This window comes from Pseudorca crassidens, chromosome 5 (assembly GCF_039906515.1).
Source record: "Pseudorca crassidens isolate mPseCra1 chromosome 5, mPseCra1.hap1, whole genome shotgun sequence".
NCBI lineage: Eukaryota > Metazoa > Chordata > Mammalia > Artiodactyla > Delphinidae > Pseudorca > Pseudorca crassidens.
In genome coordinates, this window is record NC_090300.1 from 34,863,252 (window position 1) to 34,883,172 (window position 19,921).

A 19,921-nucleotide genomic window follows, 5' to 3' on the forward strand; every position below is an offset into this window, starting at 1 on the left:
TGAAGCCTGCACGCCTAGAGCCTGTGCTCCGCAACAAGAGAAGCCACTGCAATGAGAAGCCCGTGCACCGCAACAAAGAGTAGCCCCCACTCACTGCAACTAGAGAAAGCCTGCACACAGCAATGAAGACCCAACACAGCCAAAAATAAATTAATTAATTTATTTTTTTAAAAATGTACACCTTAAACTTAAACAATGTTATATGTCAATTATATCTCAATAAAACTGGGAAAAAATGTTTTAAAAATAAGACAAAGCAGGGCTTCCCTGGTGGTGCAGTGGTTAAGAATCTGCCTGGCCAATGCAGGGAACACAGGTTCGAGCCCCGGTCCGGGTAGATCCCACATGCCGCGGAGCAACTAAGCCCGTGCACCAGAACTACTGAGACTGTGCTCTAGAACCTGCAAGCCACAACTACTGAGCCCACATGCCACAACTACTGAAGCCCACGCGCCTAGAGCCCGTGCTCTGCAATGAGAAGCCACCGCAGTGAGAAGCCAGCGCACTGCAATGAAGAGTAGCCCCCACTCGCCTCAACTAGAGAAAGCCCATGTGCAGCAATGAAGACCCAACACAGCCAAAAAAAGAATAAATTAATTTTAAAAAAATAAGAGAAAGCACTTTAGAATTTTCCAGCATGTATGTAGGGAGAGGAGGAAAGAATGACCAGAGGAATTGATCCCACACCTCCATTCCTGCCAGGTAGGAAGACAACTGGGGTAGCACCACGTAGGTATGGCATATATAGATTTAGTGGGCAAAGTTCAAGGAATCCTGCTTTGCTCAGGCAATAAGAGATGTGTTCATCTTAATTTTTAAAGTCCACCCTAAACTGAACATTGAACATTTAAGTTGCTTTTAATCTGTCACCAAGAAAGAATAGTTGAGTCAAGGGGTAAGCACTTTGTTAAACTTTAATTCCTACGGCCAAAGAGAAAAGTATTTCCTATTCTATTTACGCTCCTCTATTTACACTGTTTTCATACTGGATGAATCTCTTTCCTTTTTGCCCCGTAATTTGTCTTGACATTTTTTGTTTGTTTGTTTGCGGTACGCAGGCCTCTCACTGTTGTGGCCTCTTCCGTTGCGGAGCACAGGCTCCAGACGCACAGGCTCAGCGGCCATGGCTCACGGGCCTAGCCGCTCCATGGCATGTGGGATCTTCCCGGACCGGGGCACGAACCCATGTCCCCTGCATCGGCAGGCGGACTCTCAACCACTGGGCCACCAGGAAAGCCCTGTCCTGACATTTATTGCTCATTATGGTTAAAAATATTTAAGAGGAAAAGACTGATTTCTTTTTTAAGTATCAGGTTAAAGGTAATTACCCATGTATGATTTCAAATAGGCTTCTTTTAAAAATCATTTTAAAATATCATTTCATATAAATCATGTAATAAAGACATGAACCTCTTTACAATGAAGTTGGAGATCAGATTTACCATTACTATCATAGACAAAATGTAATAAAATGGCAAACAGCTGAAGAAATAAAGGTGGGACATAAGAAACAACCTCCTAGTGAAGCAGTTTACAGAAAAGCTTTCCATGAGAAACTTTCTGAATAGGATTCAGTAAACGATCATCTGTCTGGGCAGAGGATAGGACCTTTGATTACCTGAAAATCATTTGCAATTCAGATCAACAAGTAAAATCACCCACCAATGAAGCAGACAAGCACATTCTGCCACTGAACCCACACAAGCTACAGTCTTCATGCCAAAACCTTCTCTCCACCAAGACCTTATCAGCACTGCACTGAAATCCAATAAGCGTGCAGATAACAACCCAGATCTGGGTCAGGAATTATTGTTATTGCAGGTGAGGTACTGCACAACTCTCAAAGGGCAGGAGAACCAGGTCCTTTTCTTACCTTTACCATGAACGTGAAGTCTGTTAGGGCCGGGGAGTAGACAGCCCCACCGGCACATGGGCCCATGATCAGAGAAATCTGAGGGATGACTCCGGATGCCGTGACATTCCTCTGCCAAAAGAGAAAGGCAAAGGCATCTGGTTACAGAGGTGTTCAAGGCATTACCTGCAGAAAGACAGAGGCAACAATAAAAGTACATTTGGCTTTTATTCACAGAAATTCTATCCTAGAGACAAGAGGCCTAATCTGTACAGTTTCTTCCAGAATATTGTATATGCAACTTTTCCCATAGCTGGTGGGATGGCTGGCATATTACTTTCTGGGGCAAGTAAAACCTCTTTTCTCCTTGGCAGGGCAGTAGTTCCCCAAAAGCTCCACCAGGACATGAGCTCAGAGAGAATCCTACCACTCTCACCCCAGCTCTAAACACACCTCAGGCAAGGACCCCTGTCTGTACAAAACTGGCTGGAATAATGAATGAAAACCTTAGGTGGAATATACAGGGCCAACACTTACCCTGGATCCATGACCTCTACTTGGAGCCCCTTCACACCCTCCACAGAGGATGCCCAACAGTTACAAGGCAAGGCTAAGAGGCAGGTGCTACTTTACTCAGTCTTCAATGTCTGCCCACCCCTACACAGGGCAGATGGGCAATAGGGAGGTGGCAGAAGGCAAAAAGGTTCCATAGGGACAAAGGTGTTGTGAAGAGCCAAGCCTCAGGCCACCTTCTAGGAAAAACAAGATTTCCCAGGGGGCTGGAAGACCCAGGAAAGATAAGAGCCCAATGACTCCTTGCCCATCCCCCAGCTTCTATCCTTCCCTGAGCCCCATCAGCTTAAGAGAAGTTATGTCCACTTTTAGCCTTGACCTGGGTCTGAGACCAATTTCTATAATTCACAGGACATAGCTCAGGACAGCACAAAAAGGCATCCACAGAGAGGATTCTGAGAAGATGGTAGAATGGGAAGCATCAGGAATCTGTCTCCCCACCTGGACAAAAATTACACTGGCAGAATCTGTCTGATGTAACTTTCTGGAGCTCTGTTAAGCCTACTGAAGGCTTAACATCCATAGGAAGATTTGGAGGGCAAATTGTGGTTAATTTCAGTCAATTTCAACTGGTAGCGCTGTAGCAGCTACCCCTACCTACCCTCTACCCCCAGCCATGAGGCATGCAGCTGTGCATGTGTTCCTGGAGTGGCTTACACAGAGGCAGACAAAAAGGACCCTGCCCTCCAAATATCGCAAATCTATGCTCCAACAGCTGGTTGTTGATTCTGATCAGAGGTGAAGTTAGGAAGTTAGGCGGCCATTGCTGTTACACCTCACCCCATTGTTGCAAGCTCCTCCCCCTCCAGCTCAAAATCACTTGCATTAGGGAAATGCAAATCAAAACCAGAATGAGATACCACATCACACACATTAAGATGACTACTATCAAAAAAACAGAAAACAAGTGGTGTTGGTGAGGATGTGGAGAAAGTGGAACCCTTGTGCACTATTGGTAAGAATGTAAAATGGTACAGCTGCTGTGAAAAACAGCATGGTGGTTCCTCAAAACATTTTAAATAGAATTACCAAATGATCCAGAAATTCTACTTCTGGGGATATACCAAAAAGAATGGAAAACAGGGTCTCAAGGAGATAACTTGTACACCCACATTCATAGCAGCATTACTCACAATAGGTGAAACATGGAATCAACCCAAATGCCCATCAACAGATAAATGGATAAACAAAATGTGGTATATCTATACAATGGAATATTATTCATCCTTGAAAAGGAAGGAAATCCTGTCACATGTTACAACATAGATGAAACTTGAGGACATTGTGCTAAGTGAAATAATAAGCCAGTCACAAAAAGACTAACACTGTACAATTTTACTTAAGTTATTTAGTCAAAATAATAGAGACAAAGTAGAAGGGTGGTTACCAGGGGCTGGCAGAGGGGATAATGGGGGGTGACTGTTTAATGGGTATAGAGTTTCAGTTTTGCAAGACAAAAAGTTATGGAGATGGCCCCTGTCCACCTCCCTACGGCTGCCCCCCTAGCTGAAAAGTTTCTCCAGGTGCGGAATTCCAGGCTACCACCAGCACAGAGTATGCACGCCAGTCAGGAACCAGCCCACCCGATGGCCCGGGGCAACGGATATGTCAGAAACTGAAGCAAGAAAGTACTCGGCAGAGGGGGGAGTCAAGATGGCAGACTAGGAGGACGCAGAATTCGTGTCTCTGCACAACTAGGGCACCTACTAGGCACCGGTGGGGGACCACAGACACCTAAGCGGATGGGAGGAACCCCCAGTGACACGGTCCTAAGCAAAGGCCCTGCCTCATGCTCAGACCTCACCCCGCCACCGGCCTAGGTTCCACCCCACCCTAAACCCTGCCCCTGCCTAAGTTCCACCCCTCCTAAACTCCGCCCCAAGAGCCAAGTCTTTTTTTTTCTTTTTCTTTTTTCCTCTTTTAGATTGGGGTACTGTTTTACCTTGTTGATTCACTATTGTTGATTCATTTATATTTTTATATTTCCTAATAAATTTTTTATTTTCCAATTTTATTTTATTCTTCATACTTTGTTACTGTTCTCTCCTTTTGGCTTGTTCCCCCCGTGCCCCCAATTTTTTTCTATTTTTTCTGTTGTGGTTTTATTTTATCTTGTTGTAGTTGTTTCAATTATATTTTTATGTTTCCTAATATATTTTTTATGTTTCTAATTTTATTTTATTTTTTTAATTTTTTTTGCGTTACGCGGGTCTCTCACTGTTGTGGCCTCTCCCATTGCGGAGCACAGGCTCCGGACGCACAGGCTCAGCGGCCATGGCTCACGGGCCCAGCCGCTCCACGGCATGTGGGATCTTCCCAGACTGCGGCACGAACCCGTGTCCCCTGCATCGGCAGGCGGACTCTCAACAACTGCGCCACCAGGGACGCCCTTATTTTGTTTTTTATTCTTTGATATTCTTTGCTCCTTTTCTTTTTTTTTTCTTTTTTTTTTGCCACACCACATAGCTTGCAGGATCTTGGTTCCCCGGCCAGAGGCTGGGCCCGAGCTCCTGTGGTGGGAGCTCTGAGTCCAAACTGCTGGACTAACAGAGAACCTCAGACCCCAGCAAATATTAATCGGAGTGAGGTCTCCTGGAGGTATTAATCTCAGCACTAAGACCCGGATCTATCCAACTGCCTGCAAACTCCAATGCTTGATGCCTCAAGCCAAACAACCAGTAAGACAGGAATACCGCCAAACCTATCCAAAAACAAAAAAGAAACAACAAAAAAATATGTTACAGATGAAGGAGCAAGGTAAAAACCTAAAAAACCAGATAAATGAAGACGAAATAGGCAACCTACCTGAAAAAGAATTGAAAATAATGACAGTAGGGCTTGCTGGTGGTGCAGAGGTTGAGAGTCTGCCTGCCGATGCAGGGGACACAGGTTCATGCCCCGGTCCGGGAGGATCCCACATGCCGTGAAGCAGCTAGGCCCGTGAGCCATGGCCGCTGAGCCTGTGCGTCCGGAGCCTGTGCTCCGCAACAGGAGAGGCCACAACAGTGAGAGGCCCGCGTACCGCAAAAAATTTTTAAAAATAAAATAAAATAAAATAATAATGACAGTAAAGATGTTCAAAAATCTCAGGAACAGAATGAAGAAAAGACAAGAGACATTTAACAAGAATCTAGAAGAACTAAAGAGCAAACAAACAGTGATGAAAACAATAACTGAAATTAATAATACTCTAGAAGGAATCAATAGCAAAATAACTGAGGCAGAAGAATGGATAAGTGACCTGCAAGATATAATAGTGGAAAGAACTGCCAAGGAGCAGAATAAAAAAAAATAATGAAAAGAATTGAGGACAGTCTCAGAGACCTCTGGGACAACATTAAACACACCAACATTCGAATTATAACGGTCCCGGAAGAAGAATAGAAAAAGAAAGGGTCTGAGAAAATATTTGAAGAGATTATAGTCAAAAACGTCCCTAACATGGGAAAGGAAACAGTCAATCAAGTCCAGGAAGCAGAGAGTCCCATACAGGATAAACCCAAAGAGAAACACACTGAGACACATATCAATGAAACTATCAAAAACTGAATACAAAGAAAAAATATTAAAAGCAGCAATGGAAAAGCAACAAGTAACATACAAGGGAATACCCATAAGGTTAACAGCTGATCTTTCAGCAGAAACTCCACAACAAAGAAGGGAGTGGCAGGACATATTTAAAGTGATGGAAGGGAAAAACCTACAAGCAAGATTACTCTACCCAGCAAGGATCTCATTCAGATTCGACAGAGAAGTTAAAACCTTTACAGACAAGCAAAAGGTAAGAGAATTCAGCACCACCAAACCAGCTTTACAACAAATGCTAAAGGATCTTCTCTAGGCAGTAAACACAAGAGAAGGAAAAGACCTACAATAACAAACCCAAAAGAATTAAGAAAATGGTAACAGGAACATACATATTGATAGCTACCTTAAATATAAATGGATTAAATGCTGCAACCAAAAGACATTGACTGGCTGAATGGATACAAAAACAAGACCCATATATATGCTGCCTACAAGAGACCCACTTCAGACCTAGGGACACATACAGACTGAAAGTGAGGGCATGGAAAAACACATCCCATGCAAATGGAAATCAAAAGAAAGCTGGAACAGCAATTCTCATATCAGAAAAAATAGACTTTAAAATAAACACTATTACAAGAGACAAAGAAGGACACTACATAATGATCAACGGATCAATACAAGAAGATATAACAATTGTAAATATTTATGCACCCAACATAGGAGCACCTCAATACATAGGGCAAATGCTAACAGCCATAAAAGGGGAAATTGACAGTAACACAGTCATAGTAGGGGACGTTAACACCACACTTTCACCAATGGACAGGTCATCCAAAATGAAAGTAAATAAGGAAACACGAGCTTTAAATGACACATTAAACAAGATAGACTTAATTGATATTTATAGGACATTCCATCCAAAAACAACAGAATACACTTTCTTCCCAAGTGCTCATGGAATATTCTCCAGGATAGACCTATCTTGGGTCACAAATCAAGCCTTGGTAAATTTAAGAAAACAGAAATCATGTCAAGTATCTTTTCCAACCACAACACTATGAGACTAGATATCAATTACAGGAAAAAAACCTAGAACCAAAAAATACCTAGAAACAAATGACAATGGAAACACGATGGACCAAAATCTATGGGATGCAGCAAAAGCAGTTCTAAGAGGGAAGTTTATAGCAATACAATCCTACCTCAAGAAACAAGAAACATCTCAAATAAACAACCTAACCTTATATCTAAAGCAATTAGAGAAACAACAACAAAAAAACCCCAAAGTTAGCAGAAGGAAAGAAATCTTAAAGATCAGATCAGAAATAAATGAAAAAGAAATGAAGGAAACAACAGTAAAGATCAATAAAACTGAAAGCTGGTTCTTTGAGAAGATAAACAAAATTGATAAACCATTAGCCAGAGTCATCAAGAAAAAAAGAGAGAAGACTCAAATCAACAGAATTAGAAATGAAAAAGGTAAAGTTGGGCTTCCCTGGTGGCGCAGTGGTTGAAAGTCCGCCTGCCGAAGCAGGGGACACAGGTTTGTGCCCCAGTCCGGGAAGATCCCATATGCGGCAGAGCGGCTGGGCCCGTGAGCCCTGGCCGCTGAGCCTGCGCATCCGGAGCCTGTGCTCCACAACGGGAGAGGCCACAGCAGTGAGAGGCCTGCGTACCACAAAAAAAAAAAAAAAAAAAAAAAAAAAGTAACAAATGACACTGCAGAAATACAAAGGAACATAAGAGATTACTACAAGCAACTATATGACAATGAAATGGACAACCTGGAAGAAATGGACAATTTCTTAGAAAAGTACAACCTTCTGAGACTGAATCAGGAAGAAATAGAAAATATAAACAGATCAATCACAGGCACTGAAATTGAAACTGTGATTAAAAATCTTCCAACAAACAAAAGCCCAGGACCAGATGGCTTCACAGATGAATTGTGTCAAACATTTAGAGAAGAGCTAACACCTATACTTCTCAAACTCCTCCAAAGTATAGTAGAGGGAGGAACACTCCCAAACTCATTCTACTCATTCATTACCCTGATACTAAAACCAGACAAAGATGTCACAAGAAAAGAAAACTACAAGCCAATATCACTGATAAACACAGATGCAAAAATACTCAACAAAATACTAGCAAACAGACTCCAACAGCACATTAAGAAGGTCATACACCATGATCAAGTGGTGTTTATCCCAGGAATGCAAGGATTCTTCAATATATGCAAATCAATCAATGTGATACACCTTATTAACAAATTGAAGGATAAAAACCGTATAACAATCTCAATAAATTCAGAAAAAGTCTTCAACAAAATTCAACACGCACTTATGATAAAAACGCTCCAGAAGTAAGCATAGAGGGAACGTACCTCAACATAATAATGGCCATTTAAGACAAACCCACAGCCAACATCGTCCTCAATGGTGAAAAACTGAAACCATTTCCTCTAAGATCAGGAACAAGACAAGGGTGCCCACTCTCACCACTATTATTCAACAGTTTTAGAAGTTTTAGCCACAGCAATCAGAGAAGACAAAGAAATAAAAGGAATCCAAATCAGAAAAGAAGAAGTAAAACTGTCACTGTTTGCAGATGACATACTATACATAGAGAATCCTAAAGATGCTACCAGAAAACTACTAGAGCTGATCAATGAATTTGGTAAAGTAGCAGGATACAAAATTAATGCACAGAAATCTCTTGCATTGCTATACACTAATGATGAAAAATCTGAAAGAGTAATTAAGGAAACAATCCCATTTACCATTGCAACAAAAAGAATAAAATACCCAGGAATAAACCTACCTAAGGGGACAAAAAATCTGTATGCAGAAAACTATAAGACACTGATCAAACAAATTCAAGATGATACAAACAGATGGAGAGATAAACCATGTTCCTGGATTGGAAGAATCAACATTGTGAAAGTGACTATACTACCCAAAGCAATCTACAGATTCAATGCAATCCCTATCAAACTACCAATGGCATTTTTCACAGAACTAGAACCAAAAATTTCACAATTTGTATGGAAACACAAAAGACCCCGAATAACCAAAGCTATCTTGAGAAAGAAAAATGGAGATGGAGGAATCAGGTTCCCTGACTTCAGACTATACTACAATGCTACAGTAATCAAGACAGTATGGTACTGGCACAAAAACAGAAATATAGGCTCTCGGGGAAGATGGCGGAAGAGTAAGACGCGGAGATCACCTTCCTCCCCACAGATACACCAGAAATACATCTACACGTGGAACAACTCCTACAGAACACCTACTGAAGGCTGGCAGAAGACCTCAGACCTCCCAAAAGGCAAGAAACTCCCCACGTACCTGGGTAGGGCAAAAGAAAAAACAGAGACAAAAGAATAGGGACGGCACCTGCACCAGTGGGAGGGAGCTGTGAAGGAGGAAAAGTTTCCACACTCTAGGAAGCCCCTTCGCGGGCGGAGACTGCGGGAGGCGGAGGGGGGAGCTTCGAGGCTGCGGAGGAGAGCACAGCAACGGGTGCGGAGGGCAAAGCGGGGAGATTCCCGCACAGAGGATCGGTGCCGACCGGCACTCACCAGCCCGAGAGGCTTGTCTGCTCACCCGCCGGGGCGGGCGGGGCTGCGAGCTGAGGTCGGAGCGCAGGGAGAGGACTGGGGTTGGCGGCTTGAACATAGCCTGAAGGGGTTAGTGCACCACAGCTAGCCGGGAGGGAGTCCGGGGAAAAGCCTGCACCTGCAGAAGAGGCAGGAGACTTTTCCTTCCCTCTCTGTTTCCTGGGGCGTGAGGAGAGGGGTTTAAGAACGCTGCTTAAAGGAACTCCAGAGACGGGCGCGAGCCGCGGCTAAAAGCGCGAACCCCAGAGACGGGCGCGAGCCGCGGCTGAAAGCGCGGAATCCAGAGACGGGCGCGAGCCGCGGCTGAAAGCGCGGAATCCAGAGATGGGCGCGAGCCGCGGCTGAAAGCGTGGAATCCAGAGACGGGCGCGAGCCGCGGCTGAAAGCGCGGAATCCAGAGACGGGCGCAAGCCGCGGCTAAAAGCGCGGACCCCAGAGGCGGGCGGGAGACGTTAAGGCTGCTGCTGCCGCCACCGAGGGGCCTGTGTGCGAGCACAGGTCACTCTCCACACCCCTCTTCCGCGGAGCCTGTGCAGCCCGCCACTGCCGGGTTCCCGGGATCCAGGGGCAACTTCCCCGGGAGAGCGCACAGCGCGCCTCAGGCTGGTGCAAAGTCACGCCGGCCTTTGCCACCACAGGCCCGCCCCGCACTCTGTGCCCCTCCGTCCCCGCCGGCCTGAGTGCGCCAGAGCCCCCAATCAGCGGCTCTTTTAACCCCATCCTGTCTGAGCAAAAAACAGACGCCCTCCAGCGATCTACACGCAGTGGCAGGGCCAAATCCAAAGCTTAGCCCTGGGAGCTGTGAGAACAAAGAAGAGAAAGGGAAATCTCTCCCAGCAGCCTCAGAAGCAGCGGATTAAAGCTCCACAATCAACTTGATGTACCCTGCATCTGTGGAATATCTGAATAGACAACCAATCATCCCAAATTAAGGAAGTGGACTTTAGGAGCAAGATCTATGATTTTTTTCCCCTTTCCTCTTTTTGTGAATGTGTATGTGTATGCTTCTGTGTGAGATCTTGTCTGTATAGTCTTGCTTCCACCATTTGTCCTAGGGTTCTATCCGTCCATGTTTTTTTTTTAATTTTTTTTCTTAATAATTAATTTTAATAACCTTATTATACTTTACCTTCGTTCTTTCTTTCTTTCCGTCCTTCCTTCCCTCCTTTAGACAACGAATCATCCCAAATTGAGGAGGTGGTCTCTGACAGCAAGATTTAGGATTTTTCCCCCTTTACCTCTTTTTGTGAGGGTGTATGTGTATGCCTCTGTGTAAGATTTTGTCGGTATAGCTTTGCTTCCAACATTTGTCCTAAGGTTCTTTCCATCCCTTTTTTTTTTTCTAAATAAGAAGTTTTTAATTCAATAACTTTATTATACTTTATTTTATTTTTACTGTATCTTCTTTCTTTCTGTCTTTTTTCCTTCTTTCCCTCCTTCCTTCCTTCCTCCCTCCCTCCCTCCCTCCTTTCTTTCCTTCTTGCCTTCTTTCCTTCTTTGTTTCTTTCTTTCTTTCTTCCTTCCTTCCTACCCTCCTTTCCTTCTTTCTTTCCTCATACTTCTACTAATTCCCTCTACTTTTTCTCCCTTTTATCCTGAGCCTGTGGATGAAAAGCTTTTGGTGCTCCAGCCAGGAGGCAGGGCTCTGCCTCTGAGGTAGGACAGCCAACTTCAGGACACTGATCAACAAGAGACCTCCCAGCTCCACATAATATCAAACGGCGAAAATCTCCCAGAGACCTCCATCTTCACACCAGCACCCAGCTTCACTCAACGACCAGCAAGCCACAGTGCTGGAAAACCTATGCCAAACAACTAGCAAAACAGGAACACAACCCCACCCATTAGCAGAGAGGCTGCCTAAAATCATAATAAGGCCACAGACACCCCCAAACACACCACCAGACGTGAACCTGCCCACTAGAGAGACAAGATCCAGCCTCATCCACCACAATACAGGCACTAGCCCCCTCCACCAGGAAGCCTACACAACCCACTGAACCAACCTTAGCCACTGGAGACAGACATCAAAAACAGGAGGAACTACAAACCTGCAGCCTGCAAAAAGGAGACCCCAAACACAGTAAGATAAGCAAAATGAGAAGACAGAAAAACACACAGCAGATAAAGGAGCAAGATAAAAATGCACCAGACCTAATAAATGAAGAGGAAATAGGCAATCTACCTGAAAGAGAATTCAGAATAATGATAGTAAAGATGATCCAAAATCTTGGAAATAGAATGGACAAAATGCAAGAAACATTTAACAAGGAACTAGAAGAACTAAAGATGAAACAAGCAACGATGAACAACACAATAAATGAAATTAAAAGTACTCTAGATGGGATCAATAGCAGAATAACTGAGGCAGAAGAACGGATAAGTGACCTGGAAGATAAAATAGTGGAAATAACTACTGCAGAGCAGAATAAAGAAAAAAGAATGAAAAGAACTGAGGACAGTCTCAGAGACCTCTGGGACAACATTAAACGCACCAACATTCGAATTATAGGGGTTCCAGAAGAAGAAGAGAAAAAGAAAGGGACTGAGAAAATATTTGAAGAGATTATAGTTGAAAACTTCCCTAATATGGGAAAGGAAATAGTTAATCAAGTTCAGGAAGCACAGAGAGTCCCATACAAGATAAATCCAAGGAGAAATACGCCAAGACACATATTAATCAAACTGTCAAAAATTAAATACAAAGAAAACATATTAAAAGCAGCAAGGGAAAAACAACAAATAACACATAAGGGAATCCCCATAAGGTTAACAGCTGATCTCTCAGCAGAAACCCTACAAGCCAGAAGGGAGTGGCAGGACATACTGAAAGTGATGAAGGAGAAAAACATGCAGCCAAGACTACTCTACCCAGCAAGGATCTCATTCAGATTTGATGGAGAAATTAAAACCTTTACAGACAAGCAAAAGCTGAGAGAGTTCAGCACCACCAAACCAGCTTTACAACAAATGCTAAAGGATCTTCTCTAGGCAAGAAACACAAGAGAAGGAAAAGACCTACAATAACGAACCCAAAACAATTTAGAAAATGGGAATAGGAACATACATATCGATAATTACCTTAAATGTAAATGGACTAAATGCTCCCACCAAAAGACACAGATTAGCTGAATGGATACAAAAACAAGACCCTTATATATGCTGTCTACAAGAGACCCACTTCAGACCTAGAGACACATACAGACTGAAAGTAAGGGGATGGAAAAAGATATTCCATGCAAATGGAAGCCAAAAGAAAGCTGGAGTAGCAATTCTCATATCAGACAAAATAGACTTTAAAATAAGGACTATTAAAAGAGACAAAGAAGGACACTACATAATGATCAAGGGATCGATCCAAGAAGAAGATATAACAATTGTAAATATTTATGCACCCAACATAGGAGCACCTCAATACATAAGGCAAATACTAACAGCCATAAAAGGGGAAATCGACAGTAACACATTCATAGTAGGGGACTTAAACACCCCACTTTCACCCATGGACAGATCGTCCAAAATGAAAATAAATAAGGAAACACAAGCTTTAAATGATACATTAAACAAGATGGACTTAATTGATATTTATAGGACACTCCATCCAAAAACAACAGACTACACATTTTTCTCAAGTGCTCATGGAACATTCTCCAGGATAGATCATATCTTAGGTCACAAATCAAGCCTTGGTAAATTTAAGAAAATTGAAATTGTATCAAGTATCTTTTCTGACCACAACGCCATGAGACTAGATATCAATTACAGGAAAAGATCTGTAAAAAATACAAACACATGGAGGCTAAACAATACACTACTTAATAATGAAGAGATCACTGAAGAAATCAAAGAGGAAATCAAAAAATACCTAGAAACAAATGACAATGGAGACACAACGACCCAAAACCTGTGGGATGCAGCAAAAGCAGTTCTAAGGGGGAAGTTTATAGCAATACAAGCCCACCTTAAGAAGCAGGAAACATCTCGAATAAACAACCTAACCTTGCACCTCAAGCAATTAGAGAAAGAAGAACAAAAAAACCCCAAAGCTAGCAGAAGGAAAGAAATCATAAAAATCAGATCAGAAATAAATGAAAAAGAAATGAAGGAAACAATAGCAAAGATCAATAAAACCAAAAGCTGGTTCTTTGAGAAGATAAACAAAATAGATAAACCACTAGCCAGACTCATCAAGAAAAAAAGGGAGAAGACTCAAATCAATAGAATTAGAAATGCAAAAGGAGAGGTAACAACTGACACTGCAGAGATAAAAGAGATCATGAGAGATTACTACAAGCAACTCTATGCCAATAAAATGGACAATCTGGAAGAAATGGACAAATTCTTAGAAATGCACAACCTGCCAAGACTGAATCAGGAAGAAATAGAAAATATGAACAGACCAATCACAAGCACTGAAATTGAAACTGTGATTAAAAATCTTCCAACAAACAAAAGCCCAGGACCAGATGGCTTCACAGGCGAATTCTATCAAACATTTAGAGAAGAGCTAACACCTATCCTTCTCAAACTCTTCCAAAATATAGCAGAGGGAGGACCACTCCCTAACTCCTTCTACGAGGCCACCATCACCTTGATACCAAAACCAGACAAGGATGTCACAAAGAAAGAAAACTACAGGCCAATATCACTGATGAACATAGATGCAAAAATCCTCAACAAAATACTAGCAAACAGAATCCAACAGCACATTAAAAGGATCATACACCATGATCAAGTGGGGTTTATTCCAGGAATGCAAGGATTCTTCAATATACGCAAATCTATCAACGTGATAAACCATATTAACAAATTGAAGGAGAAAAACCATATGATCATCTCAATAGATGCAGAGAAAGCTTTTGACAAAATTCAACACCCATTTATGATAAAAACCCTGCAGAAAGTAGGCATAGAGGGAACTTTCCTCAACATAATAAAGGCCATATATGACAAGCCCACAGCAAACATCATCCTCAATGGTGAAAAACTGAAAGCATTTCCACTAAGATCAGGAACAAGACAAGGTTGCCCACTCTCACCACTCTTATTCAACATTGTTTTGGAAGTTTTAGCCACAGCAATCAGAGAAGAAAAGGAAATAAAAGGAATCCAAATCGGAAAAGAAGAAGTAAAGCTGTCACTGTTTGCAGATGACATGATCCTATACATAGAGAACCCTAAAGATGCTACCAGAAAACTACTAGAGCTAATCAATGAATTTGGTAAAGTGGCAGGATACAAAATTAATGCACAGAAATCTCTGGCATTCCTATATACTAATGATGAAAAATCTGAAAGTGAAATCAAGAAAACACTCCCATTTACCATTGCAACAAAAAGAATAAAATATCTAGGAATAAACCTACCTAAGGAGACAAAAGACCTGTATGCAGAAAATTATAAGACACTGATGAAAGAAATTAAAGATGATATAAATAGATGGAGAGATATACCATGTTCTTGGATTGGAAGAATCAACATTGTGAAAATGACTCTACTACCCAAAGCAATCTATAGATTCAATGCCATCCCTATCAAACTACCACTGGCATTTTTCACAGAACTAGAACAAAAAATTTCACAATTTGTATGGAAACACAAAAGACCCCGAATAGCCAAAGCAATCTTGAGAACGAAAGAAGGAACTGGAGGAATCAGGCTCCCTGACTTCAGACTATACTACAAAGCTACAGTCATCAAGACGGTATGGTACTGGCACAAAAACAGAAAGATAGATCAATGGAACAGGATAGAAAGCCCAGAGATAAACCCATGCACATATGGACACCTTATCTTTGATAAAGGTGGCAGTAATGTACAATGGAGAAAGGACAGCCTCTTCAATAAGTGGTGCTGGGAAAACTGGACAGGTACATGTAAAAGTATGAGATTAGATCACTCCCTAACACCATGCACAAAAATAAGCTCAAAATGGATTAAAGAACTAAATGTAAGGCCAGAAACTATCAAACTCTTAGAGGAAAACATAGGCAGAACACTCTATGACATAAATCAAAGCAAGATCCTTTCTGACCCACCTCCTAGAGTAATGGAAATAAAAACAAAAATAAACAAATGGGACCTAATGAAACTTAAAAGCTTTTGCACAGCAAAGGAAACCATAAACAAGACCAAAAGACAACCCTCAGAATGGGAGAAAATATTTGCAAATGAAGCAACCGACAAAGGATTAATCTCCAAAATTTACAAGCAGCTCATGCAGCTCAATAACAAGAAAACAAACAACCCAATCCAAAACTGGGCAGAAGACCTAAATAGACATTTCTCCAAAGAAGATATACAGACTGCCAACAAACACATGAAAGAATGCTCAACATCATTAATCATTAGAGAAATGCAAATCAAAACTACAATGAGATATCATCTCACACCAGTCAGAATGGCCATCATCAAAAAATCTAGAAACAATAAATGCTGGAGAGGGTGTGAAGAAAAGGGAACACTCTTGCACTGCTGGTGGGAATGTGAATTGGTTCAGCCACTATGGAGAACAGTATGGAGGTTCCTTAAAAAACTACAAATAGAACTACCATATGACCCAGCAATCCCACTACTGGGCATATACCCTGAGAAAACCGAAATTCAAAAAGAGTCATGTACCAAAATGTTCATTGCAGCTCTATTTACAATAGCCCGGAGATGGAAACAACCTAAGTGCCCGTCATCGGATGAATGGATAAAGAAGATGTGGCACATATATACAATGGAATATTACTCAGCCATAAAAAGAAACGAAATTGAGCTATTTGTAATGAGGTGAATAGACCTAGAGTCTGTCATACAGAGTGAAGTAAGTCAGAAAGAGAAAAACAAATACCATATGCTAACACATATATATGGAATCTAAAAAAATGGTTCTGAAGAACCTAGGGACGGGACAGGAATAAAGATGCAGACGTAGAGAACGGACTTGAGGACACGGGGAGGGGGAAGGGTAAGCTGGGATGAAGTGAGAGAATACCATTGACATATACACTACCAAATGTACAATAGCTAGCTAGTGGGAAGAAGCTGCATGGTACAGGGAGATCACCTCGGCACTTTGTGACCACCTAGAGGGATGGGATAGGGAGGGTGGGAGGGAATGCAAGAGGGAGGGCAGATATGGGGATGTATGTATACATATGGCTAATTCACTTTGTTGTGCAGCACAAACCAGCACAGCATCATGAAGCAATTATATTCCAATAAAGATGTTAAAAAACATAAAAAAAAAAAAAAAGAATTGACACTTAGAAAGTTATGGAGATGGGCTTCCCTGGTGGCGCAGTGGTTGAGAGTCTGCCTGCCGATGCAGGGGACACAGGTTAGTGCCCTAGTCCAGGAAGATCCCACATGCCGCGGAGCGGCTGGGCCCGTGAGCGGCATGGCCACTGAGCCTGCGCGTCCGGAGCTTGTGCTCCTCAGTGGTAGAGGCCACAACAGTGAGAGGCCCGCATACCGCAAAAAAAAAAAAAAAAGAATGTTACGGAGATGGACAATGGTGATAGGTGCATAAAATTATGAACGTATTCAATACAACTGAACTGTACATTTAGAATGTCTAAGTTTAGGGACTTCCCTGGTGGCACGTGGATAAGACTCTGTGCTCCCAATGCAGGGGGCCTGGGTTCGATCCCTGGTCAGGGAACTAGGTCCCACATGCATGCCGCAACTAATAGTTCGCAAGCCACAACTAAGGAGCCCAGCGAGCCGCAACTAAGGAGCCTGCCTGCCACCACTAAGACCTGGTGCAACCAAATAAATAAACAAATTTTTTAAAAAAATGTCAACTACAATTGGCACTTGCCATCTACCTCTACAAGGATTAAGTCTTGTGCATTTGCAGCTGCTGACTTTCAACACCCCACCGAAAGGAGTTCAGGGTAGAAAGCTGAAATTAGGAACTCTGTGCTCTGGGAAAAACAGGCAGAACAGGTCTTCAGAAAGTTAGATATTTTCAGGAGCCAATTTTATGAGCCCAATTCTTGTATCTCCTCATATCTAGAAAAACACTAAAATCCTTCATGGTGACGTCTGCTCCTTGTGACTAGCAGTAACTTTCATGAGACTAGCAGAAAACGTCTACAAAAAATATGTGCTTGATTGCATGTATTCCCCCTTCACCAAAATCACATATATTCAGACCTTCCCTCCTACCTCTTTGGAGCAGTTTCTCAGAACTATCTGGGATGCTGTCTCCTGAGCTGCAGTCCTCATTTTGCCCCAAGTAAAACTTAACTCACAACTCTCACATTGTGCATTTATTTTTAAGTTGACACAACTTTTAGTTTGTGAACAGTTTTTAAGTCCACAACTCTGAGGAACAGCAAAAAAAAGGAAAAAAGAACAGAGGCTGAGGGACCTGTGGGAAATCAAATGTACCAACATACACATCATAAGACTATCAGAAGAGAAAGTGTGCTTCTGATGTAAGGATAAGCATATACATCAATGGAAAAAAACTGAGTCAAGAAATAAACCCTTATATTTATGGTCAATTGATTTTCTTTCCACCAAAGTGCCAGGACCATTCAGTAGGGAAAGAACAGTCATGTCAATTAATGGTGATGGGACAAGGATGAATTTGGACCCTGACCTCAGACCATACTCAAAAATTAACTCAAAAGGGATCACAGACCTAATATGAAGGCCAAAAACCTATAAAACCTCATGAAAAAAAACTGAGACAGGCTGGGAGCTGGGACCCTTTGCTGCAGTGCTGCAGTGCTACAGTGCTGCAGTGCTTGCACCTGGACACACCTCTCCTCGAGCAACATAATACAAGAAAACTACATGGGACTAAAAGTAACTGCATGCACGTGCAATCAGGGCAAATTCTGGACAAGAGATACAAAGAGACCAAAAAACGCAACTGCCACTTTTGAAGAGCCCGGAGCTAAAGCAAGGCACTGCACATGCCCCCTGCACACCACACCACCTAAGGGGTGGGCAGACCACCTAAGCCACCCCTCCAGCCCGACTCCCAGACACACCCCTATCCTCACCCCATGTAATGAAAAAGCTCGCCTGCACCCTCCTCAGTGAGCAAGCAAGCAAGGGAACCTGTTGTTTGTTCTCGCTCCCTCCTGCTGCAGCAGGGGCCCCAATAAAGCCTTGCCTGAATTTCTTCTGGCCTCTGACCAATTTCTATTGATTAAGAAGGCCAAGAACCCTGGTTGGTAACAAAACCACTAGACAAAATCTTCATGACTTTGTATTGAGCACAGTTCTTATATGAGAATAAAAGCATGATCTACAAAAGAAAAAAACTGATAAACTGGACTTTAAGATTTAAAACTTTTGCACTTAAAACGCCACCATTAAGAAATAAAAAGCCACAGGGACTCCCCTGGTGGCAGTGGTTAAGAATCCGCCTGCCAATGCAGGGGACACAGGTTCGAGCACTGCTCCGGGAAGATCCCACATGCCGTGGAGCAACTAAGCCCGTGTGCCACAACTACTAAGCCTGTGCTCTAGAGCCCGTGAGCTACAACTACTGAGCATACACGCCACAACTACTGAAGCCCGCGTGCCTAGAGTCCATGCTCTGCAACAAGAGAAGCCACCGCAATGAGAAGCCTGCGCACTGAAATGAAGAGTAGTCCCCGCTCCCTGAAACTAGAGAAAGCCCACACGCAGCAATGAAGACCCAACATAGCCAAATATAAATGATAAATTAATTAATTTACAAAAAAAAAAAGAAAAGAAATAAAAAGCCACAGACTAGTAAAAAAAAATTTGAAAATCATATATCTGATACAGGACTTGTATCCTGAATATATAAAGAACTCTTACCCAAAATCCAATTACAAAATGAGCAAAAGATCTGAACAAACATTTCAGCAAAGAAGATATACAAATGACTACCATGTACGTAAAAAGATACTCAACAGGATTAGTGAGATGGGAAATGCAAATTAAAACCACGGAGAGATACCACTACTTACCACTGAAATGACTATAATGGAAAAGACTGACGATGCTACGTGTCAACAAGAATGGGGAGAACCTGAAACCCCCAATTACACTGCTTGTGGTAATACAAAAGGGTACAGTCACCTTGGGAAAAAATTTGGCAGTTTCTTAAAAAGTTATACATAAACTTATAATGAAGCCGAGAAGGACCCTGTGAGGCCCTCCCAAGTACAAAAGCCTTTCTGTGTCCCCCATTTCTTATTTGTAGGAAAAAGGTTTTAGCCTCCTAGACTTTCCCTGAGTTCCAAAGGGCAGACTCAAATAGTTACTAATTAGGGGATTGAGGGAATGCAGAAAGAAATAATAGTGCGGCATGGGGCCTGGGCCTGGTTCCTCCTCAGAGGATGTGCGTAACAATTCGATAC

At 42.3% G+C, this 19,921-nt stretch overlaps 1 protein-coding gene across 2 annotated transcripts in view; it reads right to left on the reverse strand.

Annotated features, from left to right (window-relative positions):
- The window catches only part of PCCB (propionyl-CoA carboxylase subunit beta), a 97,813-nt gene that overhangs the window by 66,299 nt on the left and 11,593 nt on the right, over positions 1 to 19,921 (reverse strand). For both annotated transcript variants that reach the window (XM_067737735.1, XM_067737733.1), the window contains exon 6: positions 1,874 to 1,984. In XM_067737735.1, the coding sequence (XP_067593836.1) occupies positions 1,874 to 1,984 (111 nt within the window). The remainder of the gene's footprint in view (positions 1 to 1,873; positions 1,985 to 19,921) is intronic.